This window comes from Sebastes fasciatus, chromosome 8 (assembly GCF_043250625.1).
Source record: "Sebastes fasciatus isolate fSebFas1 chromosome 8, fSebFas1.pri, whole genome shotgun sequence".
Classification (NCBI taxonomy): Eukaryota; Metazoa; Chordata; class Actinopteri; order Perciformes; family Sebastidae; genus Sebastes; species Sebastes fasciatus.
This window is the reverse complement of record NC_133802.1, coordinates 31657999-31679918: the sequence shown is the minus strand read 5'-3', so window position 1 is coordinate 31679918 and position 21920 is coordinate 31657999. Positions and strand designations below refer to the sequence as shown.

At 41.7% G+C, this 21920-nt stretch overlaps 1 protein-coding gene across 18 annotated transcripts in view; it reads right to left on the bottom strand.

The window, feature by feature from the left end:
* The window catches only part of kif1b (kinesin family member 1B), a 77084-nt gene extending 55588 nt beyond the window's left edge, over positions 1-21496 (bottom strand). For 17 of the 18 annotated variants that reach the window (XM_074645073.1, XM_074645076.1, XM_074645086.1 and 14 more), the window contains exons 1-2: positions 21195-21496; positions 18847-19000 (exon numbers count right to left, since the gene is read on the bottom strand). In XM_074645073.1, coding sequence (XP_074501174.1) covers positions 18847-18952 — 106 coding nt within the window. In that variant the 5' untranslated portion in view covers positions 18953-19000; positions 21195-21496. The remainder of the gene's footprint in view (positions 1-18846; positions 19001-21194) is intronic. The other variant, XM_074645074.1, reaches the window with a different exon arrangement.
* Between the last annotated feature and the right edge of the window lie 424 nt (positions 21497-21920).

The following is a 21920-nucleotide window of genomic DNA, read 5'->3' as shown; positions in this document are numbered from 1 at the left end:
TTTTTACTATTTCTAAGCCAATCTCCAGCCACAAAGCAGTAATTAGCTTTGTTAAATGCAAATTCCGTGCTTCGCTAATGGGCAAATTAAAGCCAGGTCTGGCTCCTCGACATGAGGGTGCTTGAGCGAGGCTTTTTGCATCAAGATGTCCCGGGCAGAGTGCCTTATGTGTTCAGAGGATTTCAGCACACTTATCAATAATGCAGGAGATGTGGAGAGACAGGGATTGCATATCACCCTCCACGGGTCACATGCTGACAGAAAAGCACAGCGTGTCCTCAGAAAGCAGAACACTAACTGCTTCATGCTAAATACGTGATGATTATTGCAGCAGCCATTGCACTGAAACTCAGGTAGCGACAACCTAGCACAGGTAAAAACAATGCATTTGTTTGCTCCCCCCCTACAATCTTCAAACAGGTTAAGGTGCACAGGCGGAGCAGCAGCTTCCATATTGGGCACTGGAAGAGGATACAGCGAGACAGGTGGCTAAATAAAGCCCAAATGCACCTTTGACCTGCCTCCAATGGGGAACTGGAGCCAGGGCATGAAGAAACGAAGGGGGATTTATGTTACCAGTGCCCCTATTCCCCTTTCCTGGAACAATCTACAGCGGCTATTAATGAAGAGACAGTCTAATTCAGAGTCATTCAGTGTCAGCCAAATTCAGCGTTAACGACGCAACTTAGTTAGCAGTAAAAACAGAAAGATGATGAGACAGTGCCACCACGTGTGGGGCATTTTAGACAGTGGGATTCCCACGACAGGCCAGGGGATGGACTGACAGTGACAAACTGGCCTTACTGGGAATCAAAGCTGTGTTCTAGGAGGACAAGAAATTATGTGAGCTTTCTTTTTTTTTTTTTAAAGTTATTTTTTTGGGGGCATTTTTCCATTTTTATTGAGGACAGTGGATAGGGTCTTGAAAGGGGGAGAGAGAGAGTGGATGCGGAAAGGGCCACAGGCCTGATTCGAACCCGGGCCGCCGCGGTCAGGACCAAGCCTTGATACATGGACGCCCGCTCTACCAACTGAGCTAACCCAGGCGCCCTATGTGAGCTTTCTAAGCTCCGAGTGCGGTCATGATCTCTCATCAGAGTCCAGGGTGGATGCCGCCGTAGGGATGCACCGATCTGACTTTTTCAGTCCCGATACCTGGGCTTTGGGTATCGGCCGATGCCGAGTACCGATCCGATACCAGTGTTTATAGATAAATAAATAAATAGATAGATTGACTTCCCCGAAGGGAAATTGAGTTGTTACAGCAGCAATTTACATTCATCACAAAAATGTGCATCACTTACACAAACGACACGAGGTAAGTACAAAAAACACCGTATTTGGGCACCCCGAGTGCTCAGTTGGTAGAGTATCTCTATATACATCCGGTATCGGTGCATCCCTACGTGGTGTAAAAATCCCCGTAGTGTAAAAATGTACCCAAGCACAGCAAAAGCTTCATGGTAGCAGCTAGTGGGAGACTGTTTAACTCCTAAAGGTGAATCATGCTCACGATGTGACATGAACATCTCTCATGCCCACTCCACTGCTCTCAGAACAGATAGCTGCTTCACCCATGTGGTCCTGTCAGTGCGTCATAAGAGTGGGTCTCGCATGTAAGAGTCTATAAATGTGTATTAAAGGTAAGAATGCAGTAAGGGATGCTTACATGTGTGTGTAGTCTAAAAAGAATGACACACTGCCTCTCAAGGTATATCCAGCTATTGTGTCATCACACATCTGTCAAAATGCTGCCCCTAAATGTTGAAGACTGAGGCAGAACTAGGTGAATTTTATCCGACAGGAGTGGCCCATATCTTCCAGCATGACTCACCTACTTTGCCTCAACCGAATATCACTCGGTCACTCTGTGTTCATTTTATGCACCTGTACATCCCACTTAAAAGCAGAATCTATGTGACGCATAGTTATAATCACAGATTAAGATGTCAATGAGGAATTCCTCTGAGCACCATTTATAGTAAATATTCCCAGCAGAGTCACATCCTCGACTTAAAATGGCAGACGCATTCTGCTGCCTCATAAACGTCATCACTACTCTGTCTTTTTCAACCATGGCAACAGGTATAGGACCGGATTCTGGTTGCCATAACAACCTCAACTTGGCACAGGATGGGAGGATGCGGCACATTGCGTTCTGTTTTCTCTCTCGCCTCAAGCATCCCCTGTCACTGCTCTGTAGAAACTATATAGATTTACGGTCGATTTACAATTATTTATCAAGCTGATTCTAATCCTTTAAAAATCCTGAGACGTGCAAAAGGCAAAGTGTGAAAAGCTTTAGGATTTGTAAAGTAAGACATTAAGCTACTTATCATGTCAGACTCCATAAGGAATACCAGAAGCAACTTTTACTTCACAAAAACCTTTGAAATAATCCATTTAATATTGTACATTTTATCATTTAAAATACCCAAGGCACTACTCTGGGTGACACGGAAGGTATGCACTGATTGGCTGCATACCAGGCCACACTAAGCTGAAGGTCTGCAGGCAGAAATTCATCATTATCAGTAAAAGAGCAACACAAAGGACTGTTTTATCATTCCTGTGTCATCATCAGGCCATCAAACAACACTTAACTTCCAATTACATAAAGGGATGACATGCAAATCAGTATGGGAGACTATGTAGGATAGAGAAATCAGTCAGAACCCCATGTGCAGTGAACAGACACAAGCTACCGGGTGGCATATGAGGGCTGTTCAAATGTTTATTTGTCCAAAATGCCAAATCTCTGCATTTTCAGTTCCTGTTCCACAGAATATAAGACCACAGGATCTTTCCATTTCAAGGCAGGGTGGGTACCAGTTAACTAACCACATCCTGCTATCTAAAGAACATCACTCAGCTGGTTGTAGCCGGCAGACATTTTGTGCTCCAGTGTTCAACATGGGGCCTATAATCCAGCCAGGAGAGCAGAGGTACCCCTCAGTAATTAGGTTGTTAGGAGGTCTCTGAGCACCAGATGGGGACTAAAAGCTAGACCCAATCACCTGAGGCTAGCAGGCAAGCAGGGTCTAAAATGGCTGAACATATCTGCCTCTCCCTTCCAGTAACCCCCCCGAGGACCCGCTGGCTGTTAGTTCGAGCTGATCGATGCCCGTCTGCGATCACAGGAAGGGGATGAGTGCATTAAATAGATGCATATGTAAAAAAATATAAAAGGAAAACAAATGGGTGAGTTGCTAAGAGAAACATAAAATAATATCTGTGCATAATTGTAATTATAATGTGTGCTTCTTTCAGCAAGACTGAGGAATTTTAATAGCATCCCCGGGGTCTATGTGCACACGGGCAGCAGTGTGTGATGTAACGGTTCACTTTCTGACAAATGTTATTTCATTAATTTAATTCACAACATTTAATGCACTCAAAGGATTACACAGACTGTCATATTTTACCAAATAAAAGTGTTGGTTACACCAGATGCACCAAACAACCCTAACCATGTGCACCTTTTTGTGTGTGTGTTGTTTAGTGTTGATTACATTTGAGATGACAAGCCTAAAGGAAGTAAAGGAACTGCACAAGATGATAATGATAAATTCGCTCCTTCGTACACGTCCCTCAGCAAATGCATGTTTTTATTTGGTCCGCTTCAATCTGTGCACTGTGAACGATGTAAACAGGAAGACCTTGTTTTTTTCCCTTTTGTTAGCCTTTAGCCTATATTTGTTTACATTTTGGCAAATTGGTACCATCAAAAGTATGCTGAATTAGCTATTAGCAGTTCCTTTATGTACTGCAATGTACTCAAGGATGTACACACAACTATCGCTGGATTACTTTGATAGTGATGAAAACGTTTGATGATTCTCAGGCAAGTTCTGGAACATAACATTTGTATTATTTCTAAGCGTGATCACCCATCAAGAGACCTATGAGCTGTAGGTGAAGAGAGTGAAAGTGATTGACAGCTGCTCATAGACGGCAAAGCTCCAGCTCGGCTCTGATTGGTTGTTTTCCTCTGGTCTGTGAGATCTTGCAGATGCCACTAGGAGCACCGTAGGACACTGGAGGACACAGAGGCACATGATTTTTTTCTGTCTCATGTGCTACTGTCAGGATATAGTGACGTTTTATAAAAATAGCTTCTTTCTTTTTTTTTAAAATCATATTTGCTCCATCTCTACCTACTGCTGCTTTAAGTAAATTAATCTGGAGTTTCATTCACATTGTTTTAGCGCCACCAAACTAAACTCGTGTTTCCAGGATAATTGAAATGCTCCCTTGCGGTTCAGCTCATAAACTCTGTCTTTACCGGCCGTCATTTTATCATGAGTGCCCGATTGGTACTGCCCATGAGCAACTCTCAACAGAGATGAGAAGGAAGCAAGATGGCTCACTCTTTCATGCTACTTCCATCCTCAACTTCTGTAAAAAAAAACGATGTTCTTTTTTACCACTTGATTTACTAGCCTGACGTGGCATTTTACTTGCCCCGGGCAAGCATGGGACATATATACAGTACATACTGTATATACATCCCTGTGTATGTTGTCTAACCTTTGCTGTGCCCTGTCCTATCACCACGTCAAGAGAAATCGATAGCATCACAGCTCTAATGCTGTGTAATTCCATACAAATGCACACCTGGGTCACAGTTTGTGCATGAGTGGTGAAGCAAAGCAGCTGCTGACATGAGTCGATGGCTTGAGCGGTGCCACACTACCGCTAATATGGTTGTTCAGTCTTAAATAGGAAGCATTTAAGACTGGATGGGGAACATTCTGACGTGGCCACAGACACGCTCTGCTCTGCGTGTTGTATCCCGTGTCTTTGGAAGAGAGTGTGTGTGTGTGATGGCTCGGTTGCCAGGGCTGCAGCACAGGTGACAGAGTTGTCACTGGATGCAGCTCAAAGCTGAGGGCTAAAAGTAGCGCCTGAGTACTGCTGTGCTCATTCGACAAAACAGCTGAGCTTGTCGCAGCCACAACACAGGACGTGCAACATCTCCAAAACAGAAACAAACATGTGGTATCTTGATTACCCCCTTTAGATACAGTGCACTTTCACGTTTGGCCGGGGAGATTCCTTGTGGCCTTTAATTATAAAATACCTATACAGCTATTCAAAACTCCTCTGTTGAGTACTCCTGCCAAAAAAAAAAAAACTTTCCGGGCAGGCAGATGAGTTTGTCTAGCCAGGAGACGTGACCCTTCACACCAGAATCCACATCACCGTCATCAACTCAGACAAACTAACAACAGACTTTCTTTTAATGATAAAAGCATGCATTGTCATTTCATTAGAAGAGCCACAACATAAGAGTAACAGTAAAGGAAGGAACTGAGTTACAACTCCTCTGTTTCTACTCAGAAGGCTGATCACGTCACTTTTCTCTTCCTACTGGGGGAGAGGAGAGGGGGAAAAAAAGCACAGGAAGACACCAGAACAATGCACTGAATGCAGGGTATTGCAGTTGACAACAGAGCCTGCAAAACACATTAGGTAATCTGTTATGACAAGGCTTTATGTGCCCAGTCCCCTCTATCACAATGACCCTTTTCAGACCGCCTTACCCCCCCCTCTCCATGTGATCGCCACATTTAGAAAAAAGAAACTTTCAATATTTTCGTTGTAAAATGACTTAAGTCAGCTAAATGTAAACTTTGCGTTCGAAGCAATTGGACAGCACTGAAAAAAGATGCTCACTTTACTATTGAAATGAATTCAGTAACGAGGTTATTTGATGGAATCTGATTTGGGCAGGAAATATGCAGCAACTTTCCTTCTTTTCCAGAGCATGTCCAGACAGTGCAGTGAAAAGACAAACAATTTTTGCGGACAGCATGCCGTTTATTTCGATAACAGGATTTCTCCACATTTCTTACCCCCAATTTCTTGCTAAAATGGCATTTAAGAAAATCCTCAGAAATATTGATTTAATAGTGCGTGTAAACACACAAATGAGCTTCGTCTCAAAACCACAAAATCAGAAGTTTGTTCAAAGTGATGTGTGCTTTTTACCAACTCCGTGTTAAAAAGTTGAAATAATAATACATTAAAATGACTTTAGGTCAGGGTTGCCTGTCTAGCTAGAAAGCAGTGGGAAAGGGCGCAGTCCTGGTGTCCATGTGCCAGCTGTTCCAGCTCTGACTACTGTCTATTTATACAGCAGCAGATGGCAGCTAGTGCTTTGCATGCCGACAGACTGTCAGTGACAGGAAGGAATGGACAGATTTCAACCGCCCAACCTTTCCGTCCGAACGCGTAGCCAAACCATACATTGCTCCCAGACCAAAGACAGCGATAGCTAGCTCGAGCTGTGAGTGCCTTTTTAATATCAGCAGCTCACGCAGACTCATTGAGTCCAGGATAACAGAGAAGCTTCTAGAAGCCACCAGACAGAGAAAACTTGCTAAGCCAGCAGGACTCCATTCACAAGCTAAACAAACACAGGACTACAACAAAGAGAGAGGGATATCAGGCAGCCTCTCAGGTGATGACATGGAGGTTAAAACCCACAAGGCACACAGAGAACTGGTATGAAATCAGAGCTGAAATGTCAATGACATGCCAATGACTCAAGTAATGCCTAGTGTGTCTAACCAAAGTCTGGAGGACTCATCCGCCAACATGTCTAATGAACATATTTGTTGTTAGCACCTCAATGTTAACATTGACAAAATGATACAGGATCCTTAGTCAGGGTTTTCAGCTGTTTTCACAGCTCAAAGAGACCTTGATTCTCATGGATCAGGTCCAAGGAGGATATTCTCCTCTCTGCAGGTGCTGCTTCAAAGGTCAGGGGTCTTTCCAAACACATCCTGAGTCATGGAAAGCTATAGTCTACAGCTTTAGACGTGTCTGCTATTTTCCAGTTTAAAAATAGCGCTTAATGTATTGAGAATTCAAACTTGCCGGTGTCGACCTTTTCACTTTGAACTTTGGGGAAGTGGGTCTGCATGTGCTGCGTTAAAAGGGATAGCTCAGGTGTCTTGAAGTGGGGCTGCATGAGGTAGCCTACTTACTCCATAGTCAGTGTATTACCTACAGTAGATGACAGCTTGGAGAAGCAGACAGGAGATACCGCACGGAAGTAAAGCAATGTACTGCTATAGACGGGGGCAGACGGTAAAACATATTTTAGCCACCTAAAAGAAAGGCCCACCAAAAGAAAATCAATATCAGTTTAAGTCTACGCTATATTAAGAATATTTTTGTCGGTTTACCTTGCCGTGAGATAGCTGTTTCCGACAGTGAACGGAAGCCGCTGTATCCATCTATGCTCTCGGGAAAGCCACCAGACTCCATTGAAAAAAACAATAATGTTACCTCGCAGAACACAGGAGTTGCTGCTCTACTGCTGCCTTGATCAGTTAGTTTGCTTGTGACTTTGGTGAATCTGATCTAACCAAACTCACACAATAACACAAACAAACCAACCTATGGAGGCAGTGGTAGACCAGCAACCTGTTCTGCGAGGTAAAATTACTGTTTGTTTTTTTCCAATGGAGTTTGGTGACTTTGCTGAGAGCATAGATAACAGCTTCAGTTCCCTGTCGGAAACAGACTGCATAGCTGTCTGACAACAAGGTAAACCTGGCAAAAATATTCTAAATATAGCGTACCCTTAAAACTGATATTGATTTTTTAGGTGAGCCTTTCTTTCAGGTGACTAAAATATGTTTAGCTGCTGTCCCTGTCCACAGCAGTACGTTGCTTTGATCCCGTATGGTCTGCTTCTACAATCTGGAGGCGTGCTGACCGTCATCTACTGTTGATACACTGACTATGGATAAGTACCTCATACAACCTCATTCATAACACTGAAATAGTTTCAAGATGAAGCATTCCTTCCACAGTTTATATCTATATTATAAATGTGGAATTAATTTTTCTTCTCAGCTCAACTTTGGTTATCAACATTACGGGTAATGAATTAATAGTACTCACATAATTAAGATGCAATAAAATGCAGCCTACAATAGGAGAACAGTAATGAAACTTGATGCTGATTCCAACAATCTATGACTTTAAAATTAGTGCCTTGTCCTAGAAAGCTTTCAAAATATTAGCCATTGGTAGCTGAACTGTAATTACTAAATTCATAGAGAAGTAAAGCCATGACAAGAAATAGAACACTGGATTTGCATTATAATGTTAATCTGTTCATTCAAAACGGTTGTTTTAAATCCAAACTCATGATTAAACAGTGTCTCAGATTAGTCTGAAAATGACATACAGATCATCATATGATCCAGGCAGACTGTGTAGACAACAGTACAGACCAGGCTGTGTGCAGACAAGGGAAATACAGAGCCCCTTACATTCACTGCTCACAACAGGCACCCATTTTACAGAGCAGTGACCTGGATTTCCTCAACCAACTCAACTCAGAGACCGAAGTCTCGCTTTAAATGCTCTCTGGCTTTATATAAGCACCATGACATCATGGACACAACTCTGGTACATGGAGCTGTGAGAATCTCACATCTTTTTGTTCAAGGCCCATCTTTAAATAAAAAAAAAATGATTTAAAAAAAGAAGCTGCATCACTTGTTTGACTAGTTCTGTGTAGCCAGAAAACATTAAGGATGAGTACTGAGTGATGCCTCAAGCTAATGTCAGATGACTAACACCTTTTATCCAGCATTTTCTCTGTGGAGGACGGAAATGACGCGTGAAGCTGTGCATGTGTGTCTACTACTGATCTCAGCGTCGCTGTATTTATGAGACAGCTCCATTTTGGAGCAGCAGAGAATTGTAGTAGCCAACCAGATCGAAGGACAGACTCCAGTCTTATTAATTAAGGCTTCAAAATTAATATACTGCCAACCCCCCAGACTTCTTACTCATGAATAATACAAAGTGAACATCATGCCCACCACCAGGCTACCCGTGCCTGGACTGCAAAGCTCTCCAGTTTGCCTCTGAATTCAGCCCTCAGACTGTGGGAGGAAACCAAACAATGTAGTCTGGACAGAGAGCTGTGTTGGTAAGGGCACAAAAACAAAAAAAAACAACACATTCACTCTCTTGAATGTGGGAAAGTCCAGCCATTTCACCCAACTTAGGCAGTGAACCAAAGAGTAGGTAAGAGGAGCAAGCCAGGAGTACCATAACTTTAAATTAGGGATGCTAATTTTGAATTTCTTTCTCCGACTGATAGTCGACACTCGTTAACCAATCATTAACCTACAAGATAAGTGTGTTTCATTCAGGGGTGCTGTGGTTTTATTGCCTAACAAGCCGTCCACCTGCAACGATAAGTCAATGCACAAACAGGTCAAATCCATCATTTATCTCCAGCTGCAGTGTATGTGCAAAACAGACAACGGTGTCCCCAGTTCACCCGTTCGGGAGCGTGCATTGTCGTGGGCACATGCAGCCACTTTCCCAGTAAAAGTCTCCACTGCATCATTTAGTTTAGCTGCAAGGTTGTCAGCTGTGTGTCTGCCTGGCGTACTATGACAGACCGTGTGTGTTTGTGTGTGTGATGGTGAGTATGAAGTTATCAGTAAGGTTATAGCTGTGAATGTAGCAGTGCAGTGTGTGGACAGGTTATTTGTCGGTGAATAAATGCTACAACTCCTCAAGACCCAAGCCAAGCTCCAGTTTCTTGCTTGCCAGACACCTGCTGATTAAAGTGAAAAAGGTTAGCCCCGGCGTTAGCAACACAGGTGGGCTGTTAAGGTGGATAGGGATGCACCGATACAGATACCGGATCAGATATCGGGCTGATACTGACTCAAATAGCTGGATCGGATATCGGTGACAATGGGGCCGATCTATTCAATTCTATGTTTATATACAATATACATTATATACTGGAATTTTAATTAAGTTTTGACCAATTTGTTGCTGCATTAAAAAAGGTTTACACCTGAAAATAATTTTTTTTTTACCAAGTTGTTGGTGTACAATATATTATTTTTATAATAAATAACAATTAATTAAATTTAAATCTATGTATTTATTTGTTACATTTTGTTTTACAATGTTAGGAAAGCAATACTGAAAGCCTGATGTTGCCTTACACATAAAGAATAATCCCATTCACTTTCACACAGTGAGGCATACAGCTTATTAATTAAAGACTGGTATTAGATCAGTACTCTGTATCGGCCGATACTCAAAGCCCAGGTATCGGTATCCCCAAAGGTGGACCAGCTATTCTCCTTTAAGTGACAAGCCGCTCCTGAGTTTTGCTCAGCTTTTTATGTAATTTTTGATATTTTTAACTGTTAATCTGATAGCATTAATCAGTTATAATTCTTATTGTTGGTTAACAGTTTAACAGTTAATTATGATCATCCCATAATCTGATTTTCATAGCTAAATGAGTATGACCAATCTACAAGGAAATCAGGTATTATACAGTGACCATACCATGTCTGTTGCAGGTATCTTTCAACTTATTACTATCCTGTGCACATAAACCAAAAAAGAAGCATGGGCGCACAAATATACGCACACACACAATCCTAAGTCCCCCTCCTCCATGCACAAAAATCAGCTGGTGACCCCTTTTGTTATACAGACAATCTCTTATAACCCTTCAACTGATTGGGCGCTGCTGTAAAACTGGGACACATTTCAGGATTTGGCTGAACTGCATTTCACCAGACTAATTCAGTGTTGTGTTGTTCCACTTTGTCATGTGAGAGCGGGCGGGCGGTTGGCCTTTTATCTCTGGTAATATTACTAACATTAATGGATTTTTGTGGTCTGGAAGCCAGCAGCCAATCGAAGCAGAGCCCCCTAGGAATAACTCCTTACGAGCATCAATGTGTTGTACAATATCTTTGTTTTTCTGAAGGGTTCTATAATGAAAAAATATCACTTGAACTACATGTTTGATTTAGTATTTTGCATTTCTGGTGATCTGCTATTAAGACTGATTTGCCTTGATGTCTTATAATAAGACATTTGCTTCTAGAAAATTTGTGACAAGGCCAGCCATTTCTTGCAGTGTAGGCACAAACTGCAACAACACATTGACGGATGCAAATATAATAGCATCATCTTTTCTGTAGTTTTAGCTCAGCTGCATGAGTACTATTTCTTAACCTCCATCAATATGACTGAAATCAGCATCACCATCATCTCTAGCTGGGCGACTCTTGTGTGTGATGCTGCCTCACGCTGTCCTACACGTGAATAGTGCTTGTGCACGACTTTGCTGCTGTGGCTGCGTTTACATCACCCCTCCCCCCTTCGAGTCAGCTCCGATCCCAGCCTCCCCTCTGATATCCCACATTTTTCTGCAAAAAATCTCCCACAGTTTCCACTCAACCCCATCATGGGCCGGGATGGAGAGTGGGCTAAAAAACAACGAGGTGAAACAATTCATTGATGTAAGGGGAATACTGAATACTGCACATTCATCACTGTAGCTCATACGCTATGTAAGATCCTTTACAAAGAAACTAATTGGGCCACAGATCTGACAGAGGATAACTTTATTCTACATAAGCATATAATGTGACCAAGCAAATCTCAAGAGATCATGAGATTCAGTGGTTTTCCAGATGTACTGCTTTTCGTCACCCTATAATACCATTCATTTAAAGACATCTAGCTGATCGTCAGGCCCTATGGCTATGATGTTAATGGGATAAATGCCAACAAATTCAGCAGTTATACAGCATCAGGCTGACATCATCACTGTGTCAACTGTAAGTTTTCTACCATGTCTGATGTTTCCAGATGTTTTTATATCTGCAAAAAGTAGTTTCTGACTGCGGTAACGTGGGCCGCAGAGTGCAAAACCGTCATAACGCCGTTCGCCTCGCTCAGTGGCCATCCTTACCATAATAACACTACTTAAGGAGCGGTACCACGGTTTTGCACTCTGCAACAGTGTTTGGTTTGTCCCTTCTGGGCTACTGTAGAAACATGGCGGAGCAACATGGCAGACTCCGTGAAGAGGACCCGCTCCCTATGTGGATATGAAGGGCTCATTCTAAGCTAACGAAAACACAACGATTCTTAGTTTCAGGTGATTATACACTAATGAAAACACAGTTATGAATATTATATTCCATTTCTGCTAATAGATCCCCCTAAATGCTACACACTAGACCTTTAAGATAATTAAAATGTGTTACAACATGCTTATGTAGAACAGCTTAATCGATGCAGCACTAAAGCAAAGAGGCGTCAAGACTCATGTGTGAATACGGGCACAAGCTGAAAACAAAAGCAAATAAATTGAGTAGGTCGTGAAGAGTCATCATAAGTTTTGGAGTGAGAACCACAAGTGGCTTGGTCAGCTATACAAAGCTGAAACCACAGTTTAGTGAGAGAAGGCATTTATCACTTTCCCCTTTCTGACCTCTGCTGCCACATAAAGGACATTCCAGCCTTTCAGCCCATCCCTTCATATGCAATGCCACGTTGTGGTTTCTTCCTCATTTCAAAACACTTATTAATGAACAATGACTCAGTATCAATGGGAAAGGCTAACATGGCTCTCTGGGCAACATTTTAGTTTGCAATATAAATACTAATGTTGCAATTTGATTTTACAGCTCAATAAAGACAATACTGAGGGGCTTATTGTTTGAACAGAATTTCACCAAAACAAACTGTGAATCTTAATGCAGACTTTATGCATGACTCATTTGCAGACAACAAGAAAAAACTCATAGAAAACTTGATATTCCATCCAAACACACACCTTGATCAAGACAGTCTACGTGGGCCATCACCCAAACCTAACATCTGCCCAATATTCACTTTCAATAACCTCAGCATCACACACAACAACTTGCAATACTGAGACCCAATCTCAGCTTTATCAGGGCAGAAATGAAAGGCAGCACATCACGAGTCAAAGTAAACCAAGAGCACATGATGTTATGAAAAAGAAAAGTAGATGGAAGTGAGAAGCTTTTATTCATTCATCCAAGATGTTTTTTTGCAGCAGAATAAAAACGTTGCTGTTGCCTTGACAACCCAGCACTGAGGACGACCACAGAGGATATGACAGAGATAGATGCATGAGATACAAATCCCCGCACTCTGACTCATAAGATTATTGTCTCTTCCTGATTATTAATATTATTAAAAAGTTTCGCAGAACTTCCGCATGCTCTCAAAATATCAATGAGGTTAAAGACTAAACAATTTGTGTAAAAAAAAAAAAAAAAGAAGCAAAATTTAGGGCTGTCAAGGTTAACGCGTTAAATATTTTAATTGATTGACAGCCCCAGCAAAATTGCAAGAGACAGTGTCAGTCACTTTCTGCTGCTGGTAGGTGTTACAGCAGCTGTTACAGGTAGGTGTACTGAAAACTGGCTGAGCTGCATGACATGCATTTGCGCCTCTGGCCTGAAAGTCCTGTGACACAGCATGAGCGGATCACACAGACATCTGCCTGTCCTCCCGCCTCATTAGGAGGTCAGTCTGGAGAGTGTGTAAGTAGTGCATGTGGCAGCATTGAGGCGATGAGGAATGTAACACCCTGAGTGGGTGTGTGTAGTCTACACCTACTAAAGTCGCCGGGATTACGGCAGCCGGGCGTGGCGACCTGAGGCAAGTCTGCGGATTACTGGTCCTAACCAGGTCAATCGGCCCTGTCTGCAAGCGGCAGGATGACCATCACCATCACCATCCCTCAACTGAACCCATGCTCCACATCTTACTCCTCACTTGTCCTGCCAGCTCTCTCCTCAGTGACCACGATGTTGTAGAGCTGTCACGGTGAAGGAATTTCCCCGGCTCAACAGCGAGATATGCAGTATTATTGCTGGGGGTTATTTTGCTTTATTCATCCTGATTTTAGTGCTGTATATATATATAAGCTTCATTTTTAGGCTATGATAAGGTATATTGTTGCTTTGTAAATGACAAAGATGACAGTTTTAAAATTATTTAAATACTTGAGGCACAGCATTTTTTCCCCCTTTGGTTGCATCTGGTTGCTAAGATATAGAATATCCACAGAGGAATATCCGTACTTGCTCTGGATGAAGGAAAAGCTGAAGCACGTATAGGGAGAGAGGATGTATCCGCTGGTCTATGTGTATTAAATTCTCCTCAAGTGTTGTCCAACACTTATAGCTACATATGGGACGTGACGGTTGGTCTTTGTGGTATTTGTCCCGCCCCTCTTCTATTGTGATTGGACGGCTGGGTAAAAAGTGACAGTGACGAGCGCTGCGTTTTACCCAAAGTTGAACATTTTTCAACTCTCGGCAACCAGAAAAAAAAACACCAAACGTGCAGTGCTCAGCGCAGAATAGAAGCTCAGTGCCTCGTCACCCTGCTGGCATTTTTAGCATAGTGTAAATACGTAGCGCTCAAAGCTTGCAAAGAATTCCAAAAAAGAAAAAACGTGAACATAGCGGTTGTGGCGGTTGTCAATAGTGCGGTATTGCAATTTAGCGGTTATTGCGACAGCCCTACGATGCATTCATATGATATGGGCTCATTGTCATTTCTGCTGTGCCGATAGCCTCCTCTTATGTGTAACTGACACTAGAGCTGAGCTGATTCCTCCCTGTAGGGTTTTTGTAAGGTCACCATCCACTTAGCTCATACTGAGTGGACACTCAGCAAAATTGTATCTGAAAGGTGAAGGTTTAATTGATAACGCTGACCTTCTTCTGTTTGTTCTATCAATTAGTTTTATTCTTAGCTTAGGGGATGATATTGTTTAACATCCGTCCAGTTCTTAAAAAATTGGATAGGCAACGCGTTCTCATCCCAACTCGTCATACACTGACGCTCTGCATCACTTTTCAGTCGCAGTAAACACGTGCTTTACCACAAAGCGTCGGTAGTTGATGCCCTGGAAATGAGAACAGCCTGGGATAGGCTCAGCTGGTATCTTTTGATAAGGTATTCATCTCCCATAATGTAAAAAAAAATCAATAACGTGGGGCATAATCCATCTGGATGCAGGTTTGTTCCACTAAAGTCAATGTAATGGTCTCTAACGTATCAGAGGATCTGCTTCTCTGGTCTCTTCTATCGACCATCTTTGGCCATACATTCACAAGTGGCTGCTCACTGGCTGAGGGGGAACAGAACACATGGGTTATGTAAGAAGACAGAGACCGATGTGGAGAACACATCAGAGCCCCAATGAAGGCAGGCTTTGGGTGTCCTGACGTTATTCAACATTCGCTAACGAATGCAACAGCCGATGGCGTCACCCCTTTATAATTACATTAGCTCTGGTATGTTTAAGAGCTTCTACTGAAAGAGGCCTTTGCTTGTTTCCAGCCTGCCTGCAGAGGCCTTAGACACATTTCCTGCACACTGGATAATCAATTTGCTGCCCCTCTGCCTGCGACCTATCCTTGACAACCCGCCATGCATGGTGAAAGAGGGAGAGAGAAAGAGAGAGAGAGAGAGAGAGAGAGAGAGAGAAAAAGAGGGAGACAGCATATCCTGCCCTTGCCCCCAAGCGCTCTCTTTCTCTGTTGTTGACACACACTCACCGACACATATGCCCTTGAGTGAGTCACTCACAACAATAAGGGGAGTGTCACAGCCTCGTCCACACATCTGCCAAACACCTACAAGCTGACCGAGCATCTCCATAAAACATCCCAATCCTGTGAGGCAGCTCTCAGTCTCATTCAAATGTTGTCATCACCAAAGACACCATCAAATTACTAGAAATACACAGGTATCTAGGGCTGCAACAATTAATCGATTAGTTGCCAACTATTAAGTTAATTGACAACTATTTTGATTATCCATTTGAGAAATTTCCGAAGAAAAAATAAGTCTAAATTCTCTGATTCCAGCTTCTTAAATGTGAATATTTTCTGTTTTTTTTTTAATCCTCTATGACAGTAAACTGAATATCTTTGAGTTGTGGACAACACAAGACATTTGAGGATGTCATCTTGGGCTTTGGGAAACACTGATCAGCATTTTTCACCATTTTATAGACCAAACAACTAATCGATTAATCAAGAAAATAATCAACAGATTAATCAACAATGAAAATAATGGTTAGCTGCAGCCCTAAAGGTATTAGGGGCCCTAATAGCCCTAAAGGTATTAGGGCTGCAGGGATCTGTACCAAACAAAGATTTGTTGGTAAGTCTGTAGAATATGATGTGTAGGCCAGGACATCTCTGCAGAGCCACAATATTAACAAATATTGCATTTCCTCATCCTGCGATTTGAAAATTGCAGTAGGCCAATTTCGAATAATCGTGCAGCCCTTTATTGCATACACTGTGTTAGGCTAACACTGTTGCGAGACATACGAAACTGAAATTTAAAAAAAAAATTGAGAAGTGGATAATACTGCAGGGGTGGTTTGAGAAGTTTCTATGGATGGTGCAAATGGTGGAAAATTGACATAATTGGAATCCATTGTTACAGATATGAACTTGAGCGGAGTAAAAAGCAAGCAAACATTTTATAGCCACCTTTCAAGCCTACTCGAAAGACAGATTTTTTTGCGGAGTACAACATAAAGTCGTGATGATGAGTCATAGATACACGGCCTTTGATAGGAGCAGAAATAAACAAGTCCATCTGTTTTGGAATTAATTAGGGAATTACACATCTGGTGTGAAAGCAAACACTAACTTGTCAAAATCAAAGAAACATGCGCAATTATTGAGAAATGTTATAAAATTCAAATAAGGAGTCATTTTTACCATTACATACTGTAATCATAAAAAGCTATAATAAGTGTGACCATCCATTAAAACATTGTGGAAACACTGACCGCCTCCCAAACACACTACTGCTGAATAGTTTAGACTAAAAATGTAAGTTGGCTGACTTTGGTAGATGTTGATAGACAGACCACTGAACCACAACTACAGAAGGGTCAGGTTTTCTCACTGCATGTATGAACCTGTGTGTGTCTGAGCCACGAGGTACCGTTCGTTCAAACCTCCCAGCATCCTAATAAGACAGCATTCTCAGCATACCATCTGCAATGAAGTACTGATGAGGGCAGAGTATGGCCGCCTGCCAGCCTCCCTTTCTGCTCTGAAATCTGCCCATGTGATAGGAGGTAGAGTAGGCAGTACTGCAGCCTCCTCCTCCTCCTCCTCCTCCTCCTCCTCCTCCTCCTCTTCTCCCTCGCTCACACACACACTAACCCCCCCCAAAAAACACTGCATATTCCACTGCAGTTCTGTTACGAACCACGAGTCACCCTCCAGCACCTCCGAGTGACATTGGCATAATGAAAACCCAGGGATATGGAGTAAAAGTACTGGGGATTTGACACAAAGCTTCTGTTTTGGTAGAGTTTGAGAGATAAAGGGCAAGTGAGCCATAACTGGTAGGGACACTTGATCTTATGGAAGATTCATAAAGGCTTAGTCTAACGAGCCCGGTAAGACTGACAGACAAAAACACTAGGCAAATACTAGCTGGAGGAACAGGTTTCTGCCGTCACATGCTGTCCTGTTACCGGGTCATTATATGTTTCCGTGCTAGTGTCGGGAAGACTGTGTTCATCTGCCAGCTGAGAGTGGACGTAACAGCACAACCACGATTAAGGAGGCAGCTAGCACTCCACAGTACCTGATGACTCACGGTCACAAGTAAGCAGTTTGAATCACAAGACTACAAACCACATTCAGGTCTCCTCCTCTTGCTCTGCTTTTCTTTCATATATTCTCATATATTCCACAATTACAGCAGTAGTGCAGGCAGGGCAGCATTACAGATTCACTTGGAAGTTCAATATGTTCATGGAAAGCTATGCAATGATTCATTCATGGTAGATAATCATTAAATTACTACGTTTAGAATTGTTTTTTGGCAAGTATACATATTTAGATTATTCCAATTTGAGTAGAGCTGCAACAATTAACCGATTAGTTGTCAACTATCAAATTAATTGCAAACTATTTTGATGATTAATCGGTTTGAGTATTTTTTAAAGAATAATAAGAATAAGAAAATTCTTTGATTGCATCTTTTTAAATGTGAATATTTTCTGGTTTCTTTACTCCTCTATGACAGTAAACTGAATATCTTTGAGTTGTGGACAAAACAAGATATTTGAGGGTCTCATCTTGGGCTTTGGGAAACACTGATTGACATTTTATAGACCCACAACAAATCTATAAAATAATCAACAATGAAAATAATCTTTAGTTGCAGCCCTAAATTTGAGTACATCAGCAATTTAAAATTGTAAGTACATTTTGCAGCCCTATTTCCACACATATTGCACATGTATAAAAGCCAAGAATGACTAAAGCATGAAGCTGCTGAGCCTCATAATGAAACTGGAAGCATCTACACAACATCCATCTTAATCACTGATCCCGATAATACATTGTCAACTGCAACATATGAGAAAATAAGTTCAATTTTGTCAGCAGGCTTTCGTAACTTTAACCCCACCACTTAATTTTTTTGTGAGATTTACAGCAAAATAAAAAAGGGGCACATCTTGTAAATGATTAACTTCTGGCCACAACACTTTAAAGATCCCTAAAAGTGCTTTACAACTGTTTGTGTACACTGAGAGATAATAATCATCATAAACTACAAAGTGATATCCATTCGAAAACAACATGTGATGAATTGAAGGTATTAGCAGGCCAGGCTGTGTGGTGACCCCCGGGTCTCCCAGTATGAACCAACTCAGCGTTTCTCACACAGAGACACTCCTAAGGCATGCAGGCCCCTTCAGAGGAGGAGGAGGAGGAGGAGGAGGAATTTCACTCTGTAAGCCTTTTATTCTCTTTCAGGCTGTTTGTCCCCAACCGTCCACTATTCAGTTTGCTCATTCTACTGTTCCCTGCTAAGAGGCCTGAAGGAAGACCACGCGGGAGCATGTGGTGGTATACCAAACTCCCCTTAGCAGAGACAGGCCTGCATAGATTCAAGTGTGTGTGTCCTTGTGTGCATTGCCAGTGGGCTACTTACTTGTAGTGTTGCCTTGCATCTGAATGATACATTTTGACTCTTTGCCAATCTCCCTGGAGTTGAAGGGCCGGCATCGAACGGCGACTTTTACAGACGCCCCAGACATGTTTGTGGTTCAGGAGTGTCTCCTAGTATGATTCCTTGTATATCCTTCCTAAAGGAAACACAGAAAAAAAAAGATGTTTGCACAGGGAATGAAATTAGCAACAGACAAATACAGGCTAAATGTTGGCTGTGGCAGGTCAAAATTTCAGGGCTCAGTTTTAAAGCTAGAGTGAAGATACTGGCAAAAACCTAAGGAACCTATTGGTACCAACCATGTCATACTAGCTTGTTGTGAAGGAGGCTAAATAACGCTCCACACTTACCATAAATTTTGGCGAGGAAAAACTATCATGGCAAATCACATGCAGCTTGGGGCAAGTCATAGACAAGTCAGCACACTGACACACTGACAGCTGTTGTTGCCTATTGGGCTTGCCATGTTATGATTTGAGCATATTTTATTTATGCTAAATGCAGTACTGGACAATATTTGTCATTGTTTTGTGTTGTAAATTGATTTCTAATAATAAATATATACATACATTTGCATAAAGCAACATATTTCTCCAGTCCCATGTTGATAAGAGTATTAAATACTTGAAAAACTTCCCTTTAAGGTACATTTTGAACTTTTTTTTCTTAACCGATTGACAGCCCTAATTAAGAAATATTATTGTTTTAAAAAGCAATGCCTAAGTTTAAAATAGTCAGGGATTAAAGTTACATGATATATTTCTATGGTCTGGTACCACTGACTCATGTCTAAAGCGTTCAACATAGATTTCATAAATGGCAGACAAGAGTGGCCGAGATAGAAATGTTCAGTGACCTGTCACTGTGTTTGCATCTGCTATGTAAAAAAGAACATCTGGTGTTAAATAAATGAAGCCAGTTTGTTTGCTTGCTCTAAAAAAAACCTGCCAGAATGCTCTAATAATGCATCAAACACAATGAAGGTCCACCCCCTCCCAAAAATTCCCAGTCATAACAGCATACAACAAACATGGCCGACCAGAGCCCATTGAAGCTTTTTTTCATATTTTTGTAAACAGCAGACATTTAACAATCAAATAAAGGATGCATTTTCATTTATAAAACCACAGCAGCATATGCAAAATATGTTTTTGCGAATATGAATATTGCATGTAACAATTAGGCTGCATAAACAACATTATATATATATTTGTTTTAATGATAAACTTTCCAATGTGTTTACAGTAAAGCCATACATCCATCGCACCAGGGGACTACATTTATTTGCCAAATAACTCCTGTTTTTTCTCCATGTCCTTGCAGTCAGCCATACTTGCTAAAAAGCATACGCCCATGAAATTCTATCTCCCCTATGGTGTGAGGGTTACAGTGGAGCAGTGAGTGAGCCGGGCCTGTCTCATACTAACACAGGGTTCATCCTGTGCAGGCAAAGAGCTTAAAATCCCCCTTTTATTTAAGAAATAAATTAAAAATGAATGTTAGGAAGTAGGCTAATCCTCCTCCTCTGCTGCTGCTGCTGCATGCATGTTGTGGGACAGTGCAGGGAGGAGTTGCATGCTTATTTTAGCATCATAGACTCGACATAATGTACCCTGCAATGAGAGATATTAACAATATAACGCCTGCAAACGGTTACTGCTAGTTATATCTTATATTAGATATCTAATATCGTTAAATGTGAACGTCTGTCTTCAGTTCATCAAGGCCTCTGATCTCAGCTGACTCTTCCTACACATCTCTCTTTTCATTACTTAGCTATAGTTCCTCCTCTGTGTTATTTATTAGTATGATTTTGTATGTCCCCTTTTGTAAAGCGTCTTTGGGTTTTCTGAAAGGCGCTATATAAGTCCAATTTATTATTATTATTATTATTATTATTATTATTATTATTATTAATGGCACTAGACGGAACTAACTGACATCTGGTGTCTTTGTCTGAAGGATATAACTATACATTTATAGACAAATAATGTGCTAGTACACAAGAATATCATTTATAAATTAAATAAGAGTATAAAACTGTAAAAGGAACCACGACTATGTAAGGTAACGACTAGATGTCTTGGTAACTAGGTAACGTAACGGCTGGCTTGTTAGCTAGGTAACTTGGTAACTAGGTAACGTAACGGCTATCTTGGTAGCTAGGTAACTTGGTAACTAGGTAACGTAACGGCTATCTTGGTAGCTAGGTAACTAGGTAACTATGTAACGTTAACGGTCGCTGCCTATAACGTAAGCTGGCTCCAACTGCTCTCTGTTATAACAAGCTTAAACGTTAAATATATAAATAAAGAATCGTTTTTACTCACGTTTAGAGACTCCACCACCAAGATAACACCATATAAGACAGTGATGAGGACTAAAAATTGTGCTAACGGGCGTCAAAGATGTGTTTTTCTATCAAAATCGAGCACGAAAACTGTTGTAAAGTCCACCCATTATTGTATCCTCCGCCGGATTGGACCTATGATATGCAACCCGGCGCCTCCTTATAATGAGTTTATATTTCTCCAGTAGATAGAGATAGAGAGATAGAGTTAGAGGACGTCCATCTGCAACACAAGCGAAGAGGAGAATTGATAGATTGCCTTGATTTAACCGGAGAAGAGATTACGTCAACTCCCTTCTCTCGGGCCGCCGTGCTGATTGACAAGACGAACGGGCCAATGAGCGAAGAGACAGCAGGTGACGAATGTGTGAAGGAGCCAATGGGGAGGCTCGGAGTTGTAAGGGAGTGGGCGGGGCTTGTCTCTGCCGTGACGTGACGCCACACTGCAGGATTTCTACCCACCGCACCGCTGTCACCGCAACACCACGCAGGGTCACCGCACACAGCGCCGCCTAGCGACACATGGAGCATGGAGCATTTTTTTATTTTTTTATTTGCACATATATCAGATTTAACAGTTTTCTTCTTCATCTTGTATTTTTATATATGGTATATGTTTTTGTACTTTGTACTACTAACTTTTTTTACTGCCTTTTTACTAACATGTTTTTGCACTATGGAACTGTGATGCTGGAAACTTGAATTT